At 46.0% G+C, this 15314-nt stretch overlaps 1 protein-coding gene across 2 annotated transcripts; it reads left to right on the top strand.

The window, feature by feature from the left end:
- Positions 1-63: 63 nt before the first annotated feature.
- Mrpl37 (mitochondrial ribosomal protein L37) lies at positions 64-14414 on the top strand. 2 transcript variants are annotated; one of them, XM_020174447.2, is made up of 7 exons: positions 64-478; positions 3654-3837; positions 3932-4047; positions 6718-6903; positions 9120-9277; positions 12327-12530; positions 14189-14414. In XM_020174447.2, the coding sequence occupies exons 1-7, from the start codon at positions 136-138 to the stop codon at positions 14264-14266; spliced, it is 1269 nt and encodes a 422-aa protein (XP_020030036.1). In that variant the 5' UTR covers positions 64-135; the 3' UTR covers positions 14267-14414. The 2 variants fall into 2 exon arrangements, with proteins under 2 accessions (XP_020030036.1, XP_073936139.1); XM_074080038.1 differs by lacking the exons at positions 3654-3837; positions 3932-4047.
- The last annotated feature ends 900 nt before the right edge of the window (positions 14415-15314 follow it).

Below are 15314 nucleotides of genomic sequence, written 5' to 3'. Positions count from 1 at the left end.
ACACTGACTATGATTGGGTAGAATGCCTGCCACTCACGAAGCGAGGCTTGGAGTCCAGCCCCTTTTGCTCCCGCCAGACCCTGCGCGGGGAAAGATGGCGACGTCCAGGTGGCGGTCTTGAGGAGACAGATCGGTATGGTGTTGGCTGCTGTGCCCGCAAAGCGGGCGCTAGCTGGCTCTGCGGGGCTCGGCCTGGGGGGCTTCGGGGCCCCGAGACGCGGGGCGTACGAATGGGGCGTACGCTCTACGAGGAAGCCCGAGCCTCCACTGGACAGGGTGTACGAGATCCCTGGACTAGAGCCCATCACTTATGCGGGGAAGATGCACTTCATGCCCGGGCTGGCGCGGCCGGTCTTCCCGCCTTGGGACCGCGGCTGGAACCATCCAAGGTTCCACCGCTCGCCCCCGATTGAAGAACATTCGCTGTACAAGGACCAGACCTGCTACATCTTCCACCAGCGTTGCCGTCTCCTCGAGGGTGAGGCCCCAGGACAGGCGGGTGGAGACCTGTTTCTCTGCTTAGCACTAATCCTGACCCTCTGTGGCTTTGGACAAGTCCTTGAAACTCTGTGGGTCTTGGTTTCTCCGTCTGCGAAGTGTGCCCATAGTGACATCCATCTTCTAAGAGTTGTCAGGATTCCGTGGGATGTAAAGAGCTGTATTTATGTGAGGGAGTAATAAGAATTTGGGTCAAAGTGAAAGACTTACTGTCTAGGCTTAGCCCTGGCTCTAACTCTCAGAGTGACTTTGGTAAGTAGCTTGAGTTCCCAGTTCCTGTGAAATGACAAGACAGTCCACATTGACTGTCCTAGCCCAGATATCCTGGAGAGTACCTGTACATTTAAGATATAGATGGAGGAACCATAGTGGATACAAACAGAAGAGTGTTTCACTTCAGGCCTGTCACTCATTTCACAGCATTGCTAATTGGAAGTGAGAGGGCAAGTGATTTGCTCACAGATGCACCTGTGGGTTGCTAGTGAAGCCAGATTTGCAACTGTGGCTTTCTAGGGCAGTGTCACTTAGTCACAAATCCGAGCTGAGTTGTGTTTAAGGAAAGGATCTGGATCACAAAGTCCTCTACTAACTTCTGCTCCTATGTCACTCTCAGTAAGACAGATCAAAAATGACCAAGCCAAAACCAGTCTGTCTTGAGCAGTATCAGGAATTATTTTCCAGAGTCCAAGAGGGGGGGATTGTTTATTAAGAGTTGCTTTCTCATTCTTTAGTCTTCCTTCTCCATCCAAATCAGAATGGGAATAGGACAGGTCCTGAAAACAAAATGGTTGAAGTGGGAGATAATTAGGAAGGAAAGAGACCTGGAAGGATTTGGAGACTAAGCCAGAGTATAAATATCCTAAATTTGAAAAATTGAAGTCAATCGGCCAGCCTCTTAAACTGCTCGATCCTATTCCAGTAAGTTGATTTTCTAGTCATTAAACACTTTCAGTGTCTTCACAGGGTGCTGTGAAGGATCTCACAAGACTTGGCACATTTTAGTGATGCTGATAATGGAATACCAAGTTGATGAATGTGTTTACAGTATTTTAGAAGTTACACGAATTTGAGTAGACTGAAAATACATCTTATGTCCTATACTTTTCCCATTCCTAGAGAGGTTTTATAAAATCTGTAATAAAACTGTCCAAGATACAGGACTAGAGATGTTGATTGGGGTCATGGGTAAGATTATGAACTTTAAAGGTAGATGGACTGAGGTTTTCTTCCTAGCTCTGTCACTTACAAGGTTTGTGACTTGAAGCAAATGCCCTAGTCTGAGTTTCCACCTTCATTTCCTAAAATCCCATATAACATAGGTAAAGCTTCTGGCACAGGTAGATGGTAACATTAAATAAAGGCAGTTCTGGTTATTACATATTATGCATATGTACTAGTGAACCATAAAATTTTGATGCTTTATCCATTTCAAGTTTAAGGAACAGTGTCATTGGCAGGCCCAAAATTCAGTTTATCTGAAGTCCAGCCCAGGGTTCTTTCTGTTACATCACCAAATCCAGAAGTTACATTTCTAAACATGTATATTTCCATTGTGTTGTCTTATGAGCCTGAGAGTGAAATAACTCACTGCACTCATTGCTATTCATTTTTTACCACTAGAGAAATTGAGGTGCCCCCCAAAATGTCCTAACCTCCCTTTCCTCCCAGATATAGTTTTTCAAGTGAAGATGTGTCCTGAAGAGTAGTGTTATTTATTTATTTTTTGTTTCCAAGCTAGAATCCAAGTAGTCTGCCAACCAAAGTAGTCACCATGCCTCCGCTGACTTGTGAGCATGATCACTGAAGGAGGTCATAGTGTTAACTCTCATCCAAGGGCAGAAGAACATAGAACCTAGGGCTGTACCTGTTCCCCCTGTAGGGAAGACAGATTTGGGACAGTGAAATTGGGGAGGTTTTGCCTTTTACTGCAGCCCTTCCCATTGAGAGTAGCCAGGATTCCTTAATGTTTAGGCTCAGTCAGACTTAATTGAATCTAGTTTATTTACACACCACCTTTTCTTGGAAGATGTACAAACTTTACAATAAACAGATTAAATTAAAAATAGGTGAGGGAATTAGCACAAATGAAAAATAAAACAGGTGAATACAAAATCTACCCTGGGAGTGGCTCTGAGCTTACTAGCTAGCAGTCAACAAATGTTACAGAGCTAGAAGAGCCAGCTCTGTGTGCACATTGTTAATTATTGCCTGTGACTGCTTTTGTGCGAAAATGGCAGACTTAAGTAGTCTTGTCTGATAGACTTCATTGCCCAGAGCTGAAAGTGTTTACTATCTGGCTGTTTAAGAAAATGTTTGTTGACCCTTGGTATAATTTCAGTTATACAATTCTCTGTGTCCAGAAGACAAAAAGTGCTGTTCCAGGAAAAGCCCATCCTCTCTATACTAAGGCCAGAGAAGGGTTCAGAAGGTCTCAGAAAGTATTGTGTAATGGTTAGAACAATATCTTTAGTATGACTCTTGACAGATACAGCAGTGTGTTTCATAGGGCTGCTTCATACACAAATCTGTTTAGAAAATAGCTCATTAAATATTAGAATTAAATAAGGTATGGAATGTGAAAACTTGACTGTTTAAGTGGTCCCAAACACAGAGCTCCTTAAATTATTCATGAAGATCCAAAAGTTATTCCCATTATTTCCAAAAGCTGCTTTCCCTTGATACCATGGCATGGGTTTACTCCTGGCTCACACCTAATAAATAAGATATGTTTGGTAAACATGGGCTTTTATAGTCAGGGTTGGGGTGTGAATTAATAGAAGGGATTTTAAGTGAAAGGCTGGCACCCATCAATATAGTCCCTCAGCTTCAGGTCTATCTGTTGCCTACAGGATTCAGCCATAGGATCTCAGCCATCTTAATTGCTGCTTGAATTCCTCCTGTGGCAGTGCCCACTGCCTTTTCACCACCTTGAAGTAGATAGTCATTCCTGAAGTTAAGTTGCAGTCTGGCTCCTCTCTTAGCTTCCACTCTTCACTTTTGGTTCTGTGAAAAGGGTCCTCTCAGATCATAGAACAAATCCAGTCACAAATCCAGTCCTCACTGTAGGCATCCTTTTTCCTATGATGGTACCTGGCAGGTATGAGCATCTCTTCCTGAACCATCTTCCCTTTGTTTTGTGCTGATTACCCGCAAAGGTGTGAAGCAGGCCCTGTGGCTTACCAAGACCAAGTTAGTTGAAGGACTTCCTGAGAAAGTGCTTAGTCTTGCTGATGATCCGAGGAATCACATTGAGAACCAAGATAAGCGTGTTCTGAACATCATCTCTCATGCCCGTCTCTGGCATTCCACTGAGGACATCCCCAAGAGAGAGACCTACTGGTAAGTTTCCCCAAGTAAATGAGATTTCCAAATCATAGATCTTGGAGTCAGCCCATTGCTTTATGTTTCCAAATGTCTCTTCTTTTTTTCCAAGCCCGGTTATCATGGACAGTCTGATACAGCTGTGCAAATCCCAGATTGTCAAGCACCCTTCTCTGGCCAGGCGGATCTGTGCCCAGAACTACTCATTAGCTACCACCTGGAATCGAGGTTGGTCATCATGTACACCAGAAAGCCCTGTTCTTCTTTCTTATCTTCCTGCTTTCAGTCCCACCACCAGTTCACATGCCTTCCACTCTCACCCCTGCCCATGTACCTATCCTCACTACTTCCTGGCCCAGTTTTATAGGTAGGACAATCTTCAGTATCATTTTAACCTCTTCTTTCTAAGACTGTTAATTCAACCATTAAGAGCCAGCCATATCTATTGGGTGCCCACAGTGTGTGTGGGAGTGCCTCAGTGCTGAAAATAAGGAAATAATAAAGCACATTGAGTTTCTGCCCTCACCAAACTCATATTCTACAGCAACAATCTTCTTATTCCATTCATACTTCTGCACGTGTCCAAATCCATGTTCAACGTGGCTGACAGTGCTAGTCTTTTCTTGTCTCTCCCATGTTTCAAATCCTTTACTGTCTCCCAGTACCTTAAGCCATTTATTGTGGTGTATAAGGCTGGCTGTGATTTGGCCTCCACCAAGTCTTTTTAGTCTTATCTCCTGCTTTACTGCCCCATCTCTGCATCCCTAAGTTAGCCACTTGCAACTTTTTGATGTCAACCTTCCCATCTGCATGCCCTTGCACATTTTGTCTGAAGTGCTCTTTTGCACTTTCTTCACATGACCAAATTCTACTTATCCACAAGGTTCAACTCAAGTCCCTTTCATAAGTCCAGGCTGGTTTAGCTGTTCCTTATGCCATCATAGCACTTAATACACCATATTGTAGACTGTGAACTCCTGATGATAAGGCCAATGTCTTCTTAGTCCTTTGTCCATACTATCTAACACAGTAAGAACTGACTGAAGAGATGGGTGAATGATACAAACTTTTGGGTGTTTTGGGCAGGGATGTCAGAGCGTACAGTTGTTTTAAGTGATGAAATCCCGGGGCAGGGAAACCAGCTGTGGAGTAATTTGGGACTTCAGAACATCTGTTTGGTCAGGTTTCTCCAGCTTTCCCCTTTGCATATGCACTTCCTGGCAAGGAGTCAGCCTTGTAGAGGTAATGGCACCGCTAAGGAAATTAGCGAACCTCATTAATGGAGAGTACTTGTTGGCCCTTCGTCAACTGTTACCTCTAATTAAACTGCCCCATTTGGAGCTGTCACTGCAGGAGGGATGTGGAGGGAATTGAATTAGAAACCACAGTAGAGTGGCCTGTGGGGAGATTCTAAAACCCAAGGTTAGGAGAGGTGCAGGCACATTTATGTTCCTTGCAGATTGTATGTGCAGAAACAGGAAATACTTTAGGAAACTAATCTTGAGCTGCAATTATGTATTTTAACTAATGAATCAGAGTTTATCCATCTGCAGCTGTAGTATCCATTTTGTAGATACCTAGTAAGGGAGGCCATGCACTAATTAAGTGGCGGTGCTGTTGACCACACTGACTTTTAGACTATACGAAAGCCAGCCTTAATCCATTCCCTTTACACCATGAATTGACTATTTCTGAATCCTAAGCACCTGCAAAGGAATGTTTACCTCCACACAGCCCCCTCAGGAGGCCATCCTCAAGCAGTCTAATAGGCACATTTTGTCTGGCGGTGGCATGTGGCCTCCCATGGGGACACAGAAGGTCATCTGCACACTTCATGGTGGCAGGTTAGTTAGATATGAGTTTGTTTCCTCAGACCACCTACATCTCCATGAAGCAAGTGTACTAATCCAATTTATTTGAGGCTTTGTGACTGGTTCAGCTTTTCTCATTTTAATTTGTTGAGAACAACCTGGCCCTTTGCCTGGGTTTAAGAGTCTCTCCTCAGCCTCTGGTCTCAGTGCTTCTCTCTCTCCATCCCTCCATGTGATGCTGTAGCCATTAGATGTGTTTCTCTATGGAGTCCTACACTCCTGTGCTTTTGCACATGTTATTCCTCCTTACCCAGAAAGCTTTTCTTCCCTTGCATATGGACTCCTACCCAGTAGTTTTCAATCAAAGACAACTTTACGCTTTAGGAGACATTTGGCATTAATTTGAACTCAGGGTCTCATGCTTGCTAGGTAGGCACTGTACCATTTGAGCCACTCTGCCAGCCCAATTTTGATTGTCATGGATGCTGAGGATGGATGGAGAGGGACTTCTAGTGGTTGGAGGCCAGTGCTCTTGCTAACTACTCTACATGCTCTGCATGTCTCCCTCATTAAAGAATTACTTGGTCTAAAATGTGAATAGTGCTGAAATCAAGAGACCCTGTTCTTCTCTATCCTTCAGATGCCCAGTTTGAAGGCATTGCTTCTTTTAGGACACTTCCTAGGCCACTGTGTCCCCTAGGCTCTATCTGAACATGGCTCATACTTCTTGCTACAGTACTTACTGCCTGGTGAGCTCCTTGAGCGCAGAGAGTAACTCACTAGTCTCTGGAGCCAGCTTATAACTGATGCTCTGAAAGATTTGAATGGGGCTGACTGAACCCCCAGGATCAGTAGGCCTCAGGGTTTATTAGGAAGGAACACAGGAAGAAAAGTGCACTGGTCCCTCCCCCTCTCAGGGACCCCTGGATTAACATTCTGAAGCCAAATTTTGTACTTTGCGATCAGGCTGGCCATCCAGAAAAGCTGAACTGGACTTCAGGCTCACAGAGATTGAAGGCTTAAGACTTTGCTGAGCTGAGAAAAGGCTTTAGACCAGGTTGGACTAATCATCTTTTTCCCTTTTTAGAGTCTGTTCTCCTTCAGGTCCGTGGTAGTAGTGGCACCCGACTGAATGCCAAGGATCCTCTACCCCCCATTGCCTCCAGAGAGGAGGTTGAAGCTACCAACAATCATGTTCTTGAGACCTTCTATCCTGTATCTCCCACTATTGATCTTCAGCAGTGCAATGTTTATGATGTGAAAAATGATACAGGTAAGAACCAAAGCCTTTTGTTTTAGGCAGCATGGAGATTTTGCTGTTGTTGATGGTAGGACTGGGGTTTGAACTCAGGGCTTTGTGCTTGCAAAGCAGGCTCTCTATTTCTTGAGCCACACTTCCAGTCCATTTTGCTCTGGTTGTCTTGGAGATGGGGTCTCATAAACGATCAGCCGGGGCTGATCTCAAACTACTATCCTACTGATCTTGGCCTGCCAAGTAGCTAGTTGAGCCACTGGGGACCTTTTTTTTTTTTTTCTTTTTCATTTTAAAGGAAAAGAATGTACTAAGAGCTACTTAAGTTCTAGGCATCTCACACGCATTATATTCTTAAGACCCATATAGCAGCCTGTGTGACAGGTACTGTCACTGCACTCCAAGAGGTTAAGGATTTGCTCAAAGACTGACTTTGCATTTATCCCCTCTGATATCAGAATTTTTTGGGCGGCTTGTGAGACTTTTGACCAAGGCTTTTCTTTAATCACTGGGTCTCTTGAAAGGCACCCTTTTTCTGTTTTCCTTGTAGACTCTGGCCAGCCTCTTTCAACCTTTCTCTGTGGGTCTTGATTGGGACTCTCCATCTACACTGTATCCAACAATCCACCACATCCAGTCCATGAGCCATGACAAGCGTGACAGTTGGACTAGACTGGCCCTCAATTCCTGCCATGTACTCTGAGTCAAACTATAGTGTGACCTAGGCCCTCACACTACAGCCTAGGTCATTCCTTCCTGGCCTTACCTAATTTGCTGTACCAGTCTTCCAACTGGGCAGTGTGACCCAAACTAGCCAACACTCCCAGAGGATTCCCTCTAAAGTACTAGCTTAATGCCTCCTCCCTCCATGCCATGTCCTACTGCCTGTGGGCAAAGTGGCTCTCCTTGCCTCATTGCTTGACAGCCTTTGTATTTGTCTCTGCCTCTGCCTGTCTACAGCCTCATCTTTGCCCAAAACTCTGACCTGTTTATTCTAACTACACCTAACACCTTGTGCCCTTTCTCACCATCTACTTTGCCCTCCTCTTCCCTCTTTCTGAGCTCATGGCCATTCGTCCCTTCTTATCTGTAGCTTACTAACTCTTCATCTGTCACAGTTTGTCTTAGAATCACTTCCTACCAGAAATGCTGAGATCTGTCTCTTCAGAGGCCTTTCATCTCTCCCCCCGATGGTCCTTGAGTCACCTCAGATTTTGACAAGATCCTGCATCTGGATATGATGAGTTTTCCTGTATCCCCTCTAGATTGTGAGCTCTCCACAGTTAGTGGCAGTCTCTTCTTGGGCTCCATTCTTGCTTCTTATTTTCAAGCTTGGCACTGAGTGTGTGCCAGTGCTAAGTGGTGTGACACACACCACTGAGTGTGGTCCATGTGCTGACTAGCCAAAGGACCAAGGCATGTAGGAAAGCTGTGTCTCTCAACTAGTGTTCTCCTCAGGGGGTTCAGAACCCGAGTTCCCAGCCTCTTTCTCCCTCCTCCTCTTTATCCACAATTCGCTGATCCAGGTCACTCATTCTAGAAGCCCCAGCCTTCAAAACTTAAAATGTTTTGCTATTTGACTCTTCACAGAGAACACTTGCCAACCTGTGATAGATGTTTGCTGTACACTTGTTCTAATTCAGATGACAGTGATGTTAGGAGATGGAAAACCTGAAAGATATATAATAATAAGAAAGCAAATCATTTGCAGAATTCAGAACTTCATATTAGTAACAAATGACTTGCCTCATATCTCACAACTGATCAAAATTTAGCACTCGTGCACCTCAGCTATGACCCTGTGAAATCATGACCCTCTTTTTCGGCATGGCTATGAGTAATCTTTGGTAGTCACAGTATACTGTTGTCTGTGCACTTTAATGAGAAAGGATGGAGTTAGAATGAGCATGCAAGAACCACTTATCACCAGTTAGCAAGCATTTTCTGTGAAGATCCAAATAGTAAACATTTTAGGTTTTGCAGGCTACATGTGTTCTCTGTCTCAGCTGTCCAGTAGAAATACTTAAATGAGGGTGGTTGTCCAGTAGAAGCATTATTTCTGAAAGCAGGCAGCAGACTAGGTATGACTGGGGGACTGAGGTTGCTGCCCTAATCTGCAGGAATAGTGTGCACCTCTGCTGAGTCGCTGTTTTATTGAGGTGAGAAAATGCTCCTGAGGTTCTGTGGTAGGCTGGCTAATCTGTCCCCACTTCCCAATGTGATTGCTTCTCTTGCAGGATTCTGTGAGGGCTATCCTTACCCCTACCCCCACACCCTATATTTCCTGGAGAGAGCCAATATACGGCCACAACGCTTTCACCCAGATCAGCTGCGGGCCAAGATGATCCTGTTTGCTTTTGGCAATGCCCTGGCTCAGGCCCGGCTCCTCTATGGGGTATGTATGTGTAGGAGACCATAGTCTTCTGCCCTAAGAACATTGCTCAGAGTAAGAAGGGTGTGGGGGATTCCATGCTTCACTGAGGGATCTTAGGGAGAAGCGTTTTCACTCACCAAGTGGCAGTGAGCAGACCTACAGTGGGAGCCAGCTGGGCCTGTGCTTTATCCAGATTCAGTAGCCCACCGGTGTCATGGAGCCCCATTTTCCAGGTTATGCCACAGAATCTCAGGGCACTAATTAGTTTGTCCAAAAGGATTTGAATGAGACATACCACACTATGAAGGCTTCAGTTGACCAGGTTCCACACTGTCTTACTCTGCAGGGTCAGAACTGGAGCACAGGGAACCATCAGGAGGTAGAAGGTAGTGAGGCCATGCAGATGGCCCAAACCTGCCACCAGCTCAGGATGGATTCCAAGGACCCAAGATGTCATTTGGTGATAGCCTTTGATCCTTTGAAGAAGTCCCAGGGACCTAGATGGTGTAGAATGGAGGCCGAGTGGTTGCTGCAGCAAGCAGTCCCAAGATGGGTGGAAAGTTTGACTCTGTAGCAAAGGCCTCCAGGGCAGTGAGGGCCAGATGTAAACCCCAAGCAGACCTGTGATATCAGGTCCCTAGTCATGTATGACTTGCTGGGATCTTGGGTCTTGGTGAGAACCTAAGCCCTTCTGGAGGAGTGAGGAAATTCTGATTGCTATTTCCCATTCTACTTGGCTATACACTGGTAGGGTTGGGAAAGTATGGCTAGCACATAGATAGGGAGTGGGATGGACCCTGCCTTATTGAGCACCTGCTACATCCCAGGCATTCATTAGGGCTTTTGGTATCAGTGGTCTCAGAACACAGTTCTGGCTGGTAGCAGGAGCCTCATCTGGGAGTTTGGGGTCAGGGTCCAGCAGTCAGTGTTTCCAAGCCCCCAGGTGATTCTGGTATATGCTTGAGCTTAAAAACCCTAAACTAAAAGTTGAGGACCACTGTATGATGTACTCTTTATAGCAATTCAATGTGGTAGATGCTATTAGCTAACTTTATAGAGAAAGAGACTGAGGCTCAGAGAGGTTAAGGTATCTGCCCAAGATCATGCAGCTAGGAGATTGGGCTGGGGATGTGGCTCAGTGGTAGGGCATCTGATTAGCATGTCTGAGTCCCTGGTTCCATCCCCAGCACAGCAAATACAACAAAAACCAAATCGGAAGGGCTGGTAGAGCGCCTGCCTAGCAAGTGTGAGGCCCAGATTTCAAACCCCAGTACCACAAAACAAAACAGAAAAACAGATTGGCAGCGGTCACATTTTTTAATGTAGCCTTCTTGTATCTTTTCAGTCCTCAGGAGGCTAGCGTTAGTCCCATTCTCTCACTGTATACTTCCCACAGCTAATGTATAGAGAAACAATGATTGGATCCTTGATCTCTCAGCTTCAAAGGACGTGCTGCTTTCTAGCTTGGGCATGGGAAGGAAGCAGCCACTTGCCACATCCCAGGTCTGCAGAGTCACTGTAGCCTGTGCCAGCTTTTGCCAGAAGAGCCTAGATAGCAATGCTACCACTAATTGCTACCCAGTTGCGTAGGACAGAGGCCTTCCTAAACCCCTCCAGGTACAAATTATTCCTGGGGATGTGAAGTTGAGCAATTATGGGAAGAGCCTCCATGTAAAAGGTAAAATTGCTGAGAAATTTATGTACTACCTGCAGTTTTATTGATCTGTAGAGAGAGATAAGAGTCAATACAGAATTCTCGGCTAACACTTACAGGTACTTTTCTTTTTATTTATTTCTCATGCAGCTAAGAACAGGTATTTCTAAGGCCAACCGCCCCAGTGTGGCCCACACTGAGGTCTGCCATTAGCTATTCCTAATGTCAGATCATCTCTGTAGGGAGCAAGGCAGCAGCATTTTGCATCAGGGATGCTCTGCTTCATGGCGCCTGCCCATTGGGTCTTTGTCCAATGAGTCCAGTCACCAAATTAGATTGCCGTTAGGTCTCCAGAGGCTGACCATATGATTTATCATCTAGATGGGGCACTGTTCAGAATGGAAGAGGTGCTACTGTCAGATCTGTAGAACACCAGATGTAAACCAGAACAGTAGGGTTTTAAGTGATTTAATAGCCTGGTGTTGATCCTGGCTCACACCTCATGAATGATCTTGAACAAATTGTATCGCCTCTCAGAATCTCAGTTTCTTTATTTATTAAAAGGGAATATACCTCTAGATTTGTAAGAGTAGAGGCAAACTTACAGAAAATGGGCAAGATGCCTAGGAGGCCTTCAATAAATACCTTTAGTATAATTACCCTTACCAAGTGGCACTGACGAAACAAGAGTATTAGTAATCGTGCTAACTGGTGAGATCCTGTGTGATGGACACAGTTGGGGTTGACTGTCCAGGAATATGGCCCGTTCTGAGTTGCAGGGACAGCATGAAGCTGAGATGGCTGGCTGCTGTTGTAGATGTGTAGGAAGTATATGGAAATACGCATTGATGTAGGAAGTTATAGTGATGCCAGGCCTCAGGAGCCAGGCAGAAGTGGATAGTGTGTGTGGTCCAGCATGAGCCACTTTGAGTTCCAGTGCCACATATCTTTGTGACTTCAGACAAATCAGTTTGCCTTGCTGAATCTGTTTCCTCCTCTGTCAGATGGAGTGAGAACTGAATGACATTCTATCTATTCACTAACCCTCCAGGTTAGTATTTGATAGCTGATGTTACCATTGTCCCCATCAGATAATGCATGAGTTTTAGTGAGTTCTGTCATTATCCTTCTAGCTTATCTGCCTGAACTTCTGGACTCATCCAGTAATTGCCTCTCAAATTGGAAGAGTGGGTCCCTGGGGTCTCAAGGCATGGAAGCCTAGAAGACCAGGCTGGGTGAGGGAAGGTCTGGCCTGGGCAGTGCCCAAACTCCGCATTCTCTGAACTGCCCCAGGGTGAAGTCATTAAGTGATAGCAGGCAGATTTTAAAGGGCAGAACTAGAAGCTGCCAGTCTGTGCTCTTCCTCAAACCCCACGGTTTCTGATTTGTTTACTTGTGGTCCCCTTTTCCTCTCAGAATACCACCAAAGTCTTGGAGCAGCCCATCGTTGTGCAGAGCGTGGGCACAGATGGACGGGTCTTCCAGTTCCTTGTGTTGCAGTTGAACACCACAGATCTGGTCTCTGATGAGGGCGTCAAGAATTTGGTGTGGGTGGACTCAGACCAGCTCCTCTACCAGCATTTCTGGTGTCGCCCAGTGATCAAAAAGAAGGTGGTGGTGGTAAGTCCAGCAATCTCTAGCCTGATGGTTGGAACAGAGCCTTGACTGGTCCCATCCAGAGTGAGCCTGGGGGCGTGGAGGATGGTCTGAGAGAAGGGCCCTAGCTCTAGGGGCTGCATATCCAGGGTGTCTTCCTGCCCTTCTCTTCATCTCCTGCTTCCCTCAGCACCCAGTTGCACCCAGCAGGCCTGGGACCTTTGTTGATGCTGCTCCTTACTTTAGGGGGCTTCCCTCTCCCTCTCCCTCTCCCATCCACCACTTGTCTTTCTAGGTTTGCTGTGTTTCTTACCTTCCCCAAGCACCACTGTCCCCATTCTGCCTCACTTCAGTGCCTCAGTGGGCTCCAGAGCTGTTTTCCCCCTTTACAGCACAATTACGCTGCTGTGCTATGGGCATCTTTGTACATGTTTTTCTCCTCTGCCAAACTGAGCTTCCAGCTTCTTGAGGGCAGGGTCTGCAGATGCACTCATTTGTGTCATCCACTGATAAAGAATTCCTTTCCAGCATGGTCACTGCTGCACTCACGGTCAGCTAACAGTCCTGCCTGCTCTCTGTGCAGGGGGCAGCAGCAATGTCTAAACCAGTTCATGCTAGAATGCCACGCAGTGACATGCACTCTGAAGAAACAAAGCAGGATGGGGAGGAGAGAGCAGAGCAGGGGTGCAGTCAGATCTATGACTACCTGTGTCCCACACACACCTGAATACAGACTCACCGAGTGGAACTGTGGAGCTGTGGCCATTTTCAACATGTCAGCTCTGATTAGTTCCCAGCATCTATCAGTGTTTCTACTTTGAAGTACCTTCCATGTCTGGGCCCCAGACCCCGTTGTCTCACATACACAGTCACGCCAGTCACCTCCTGTCTCTCTGTTCTTAATCTCATCCCCTTCGAGTCTTCAGATCTTCTTCCTACCAGAATATGAACTCAGTGCCAGTCCCATTGGTTTGGTCAGATGGCTCCTACTCACCTCTCCAGCTCCTGGTTTTCTACCCCACCAACATGGCCCTTGCCATTCCCACCTTCATTTGTACCCCTGTGACATTGCATATGCTGCTCTCTCTGAAACCTCCTTCCTTTCCTCTTTCTTTCTGGTCCATTCTACTTGGTCTAGCATGTAAGAAAGTCAGTGATGTAGTCATATCCCCCTTGCTCTCTTAGCATCTCTTAGGAGAAGTATTGCAGTGAGGTCTGTCACCTTTTATTGTCATGACTATAAGCTCCTTGGGCCCAGAAACAAGATTATGTCACTCTTGGGTCTCTAGCACTGAGTTCAGGCCCAGAACAGCAAAGGCAGTCTCCTTATAAATGGGTCTGGAATGAGTAAGGGTTTATTGTCCCTCAGATTAAAGGGGGCCACCAGCCTTTTGTTCCTGGTGGTTGAAGTGGGAGGAATTAGAGAGGAGGGCAGTGTCAAACAGATAATTTGGCTGATTGTTACCAGGAACGCTTTCTGTCATCTGCTCCTCCCAACTGCAGCCCCTCATATACTTCCCTTTTCAGTGCCAGTTCCTCAGAGTCCTTGGTCCATGAGAGAGGTGATGTGGAAGTTAAACAGTGATTATCCGGGCACTGATGATTTACATAAGACCGACCTTTGTTTTAATTGCTGCCATTAAACCTAGTAGCAGGATCCTAATGGGCTGTGTTCTTTCCAGGAACCTGTTGGGCCGATTGGTTTCCAGCCAGAGACGTTCAGGAAGTTTTTAGCTCTGTATTTGCATGGTGCAGTGTAAACCAAGAATGTTCTGTGGCCTGATGCCCCCTGGCCCTTTGAAGAGCCTTCATCCTGGGCAGGCAGTGTCCAGGATCTGGCTGGAGCCTCCACACTTGCTTGGTCTGGTCATCTTGCTAGTAATAAAGAGCCCTTTTGTTGCCTTGGAACCTGTGTTGGTGTGAGGGTACTGTCAGAAGAGGTACCTCTGTCACATGTGGGCTACACTGTGTGCTTTGTCATCGTCCCTGTATCCCCACCCCCTGGCAAGTGGAGGCCCTGCCTCAGCATAAGATCAGCTCTGCCCTGGACCCATGTTTGGACCTTGGACCTTTGATAAGTGTCTTTCAGTTTCTTCATCTGGAACTTGGGGCTAGCATGATTTCCATTAGTTTTTGAGACAGTGTCTTACTATCACAGGAAGCCTGGAATTTGCTATGTAGCCCAGACTGGCCTGAGACTAATGATTCTCTAGCTGGAATTACAGAGTGCTGGAATTACAGGCATGTACTACTATATCTGACTCCTTCCTTCTTTTGAGGATTCTAGACCATTTGTCTATTGTACCAGCCTCATGGCAGGTGCTATAAGTGGTCACTGGGTTCTTAGCCTAAATCACACACACCTTCCACAATGCCTGCAGAGAATTTGAATAAAATATTCTCTAGATTTCCCTAGTTTCCTGGTTAGTGGGCCTGGTTGACTAGTTTCCTGAGTCAGCTAGCCTTTATTTGTCCAAGTAATGCCAAGTCCTACTTGACACTGTCACTATGCCAGGTACCACGCACCCAACATTTTGTTTAATCGTCACTCAGACCCTACAGGGTAAATGTCATCTCCATATTCAAAGAAAAATACTGTGTGACTAGTATGTACAAAGCACTGTTCTCAGCCTAAAATGAAAAAATAGGCAATGTCAGGAGTGTGCTCAAAGTCCCAAGGTATCATGGGTTAGCTTCCCAGGACACCTCTGGAGACAAATGTGTGAATGTGAAGCTTCAGGCCTGGCACCTGTGGGGATTATAGGGCCACACTGGAAGTCAAAGGACTGAGTGTCCCACCTGTGATTA

The sequence above is a fragment of the Castor canadensis genome, chromosome 7 (genome assembly GCF_047511655.1).
Source record: "Castor canadensis chromosome 7, mCasCan1.hap1v2, whole genome shotgun sequence".
NCBI classification, from domain to species: Eukaryota; Metazoa; Chordata; class Mammalia; order Rodentia; family Castoridae; genus Castor; species Castor canadensis.
This window is presented reverse-complemented; position numbering and strand designations above follow the sequence as displayed.

Coding starts and splice junctions, on each gene's coding strand:
- Mrpl37 (XM_020174447.2), top strand. CDS start 136: ATGGTGTTGGCTGCTGTGCCCGCAAAGCGGGCGCTAGCTGGCTCTGCG. Junction 9,278..12,326: donor AGGCCCGGCTCCTCTATGGG/GTATGTATGTGT, acceptor TTTTCCTCTCAG/AATACCACCAAAGTCTTGGA. Junction 12,531..14,188: donor TCAAAAAGAAGGTGGTGGTG/GTAAGTCCAGCA, acceptor TGTTCTTTCCAG/GAACCTGTTGGGCCGATTGG.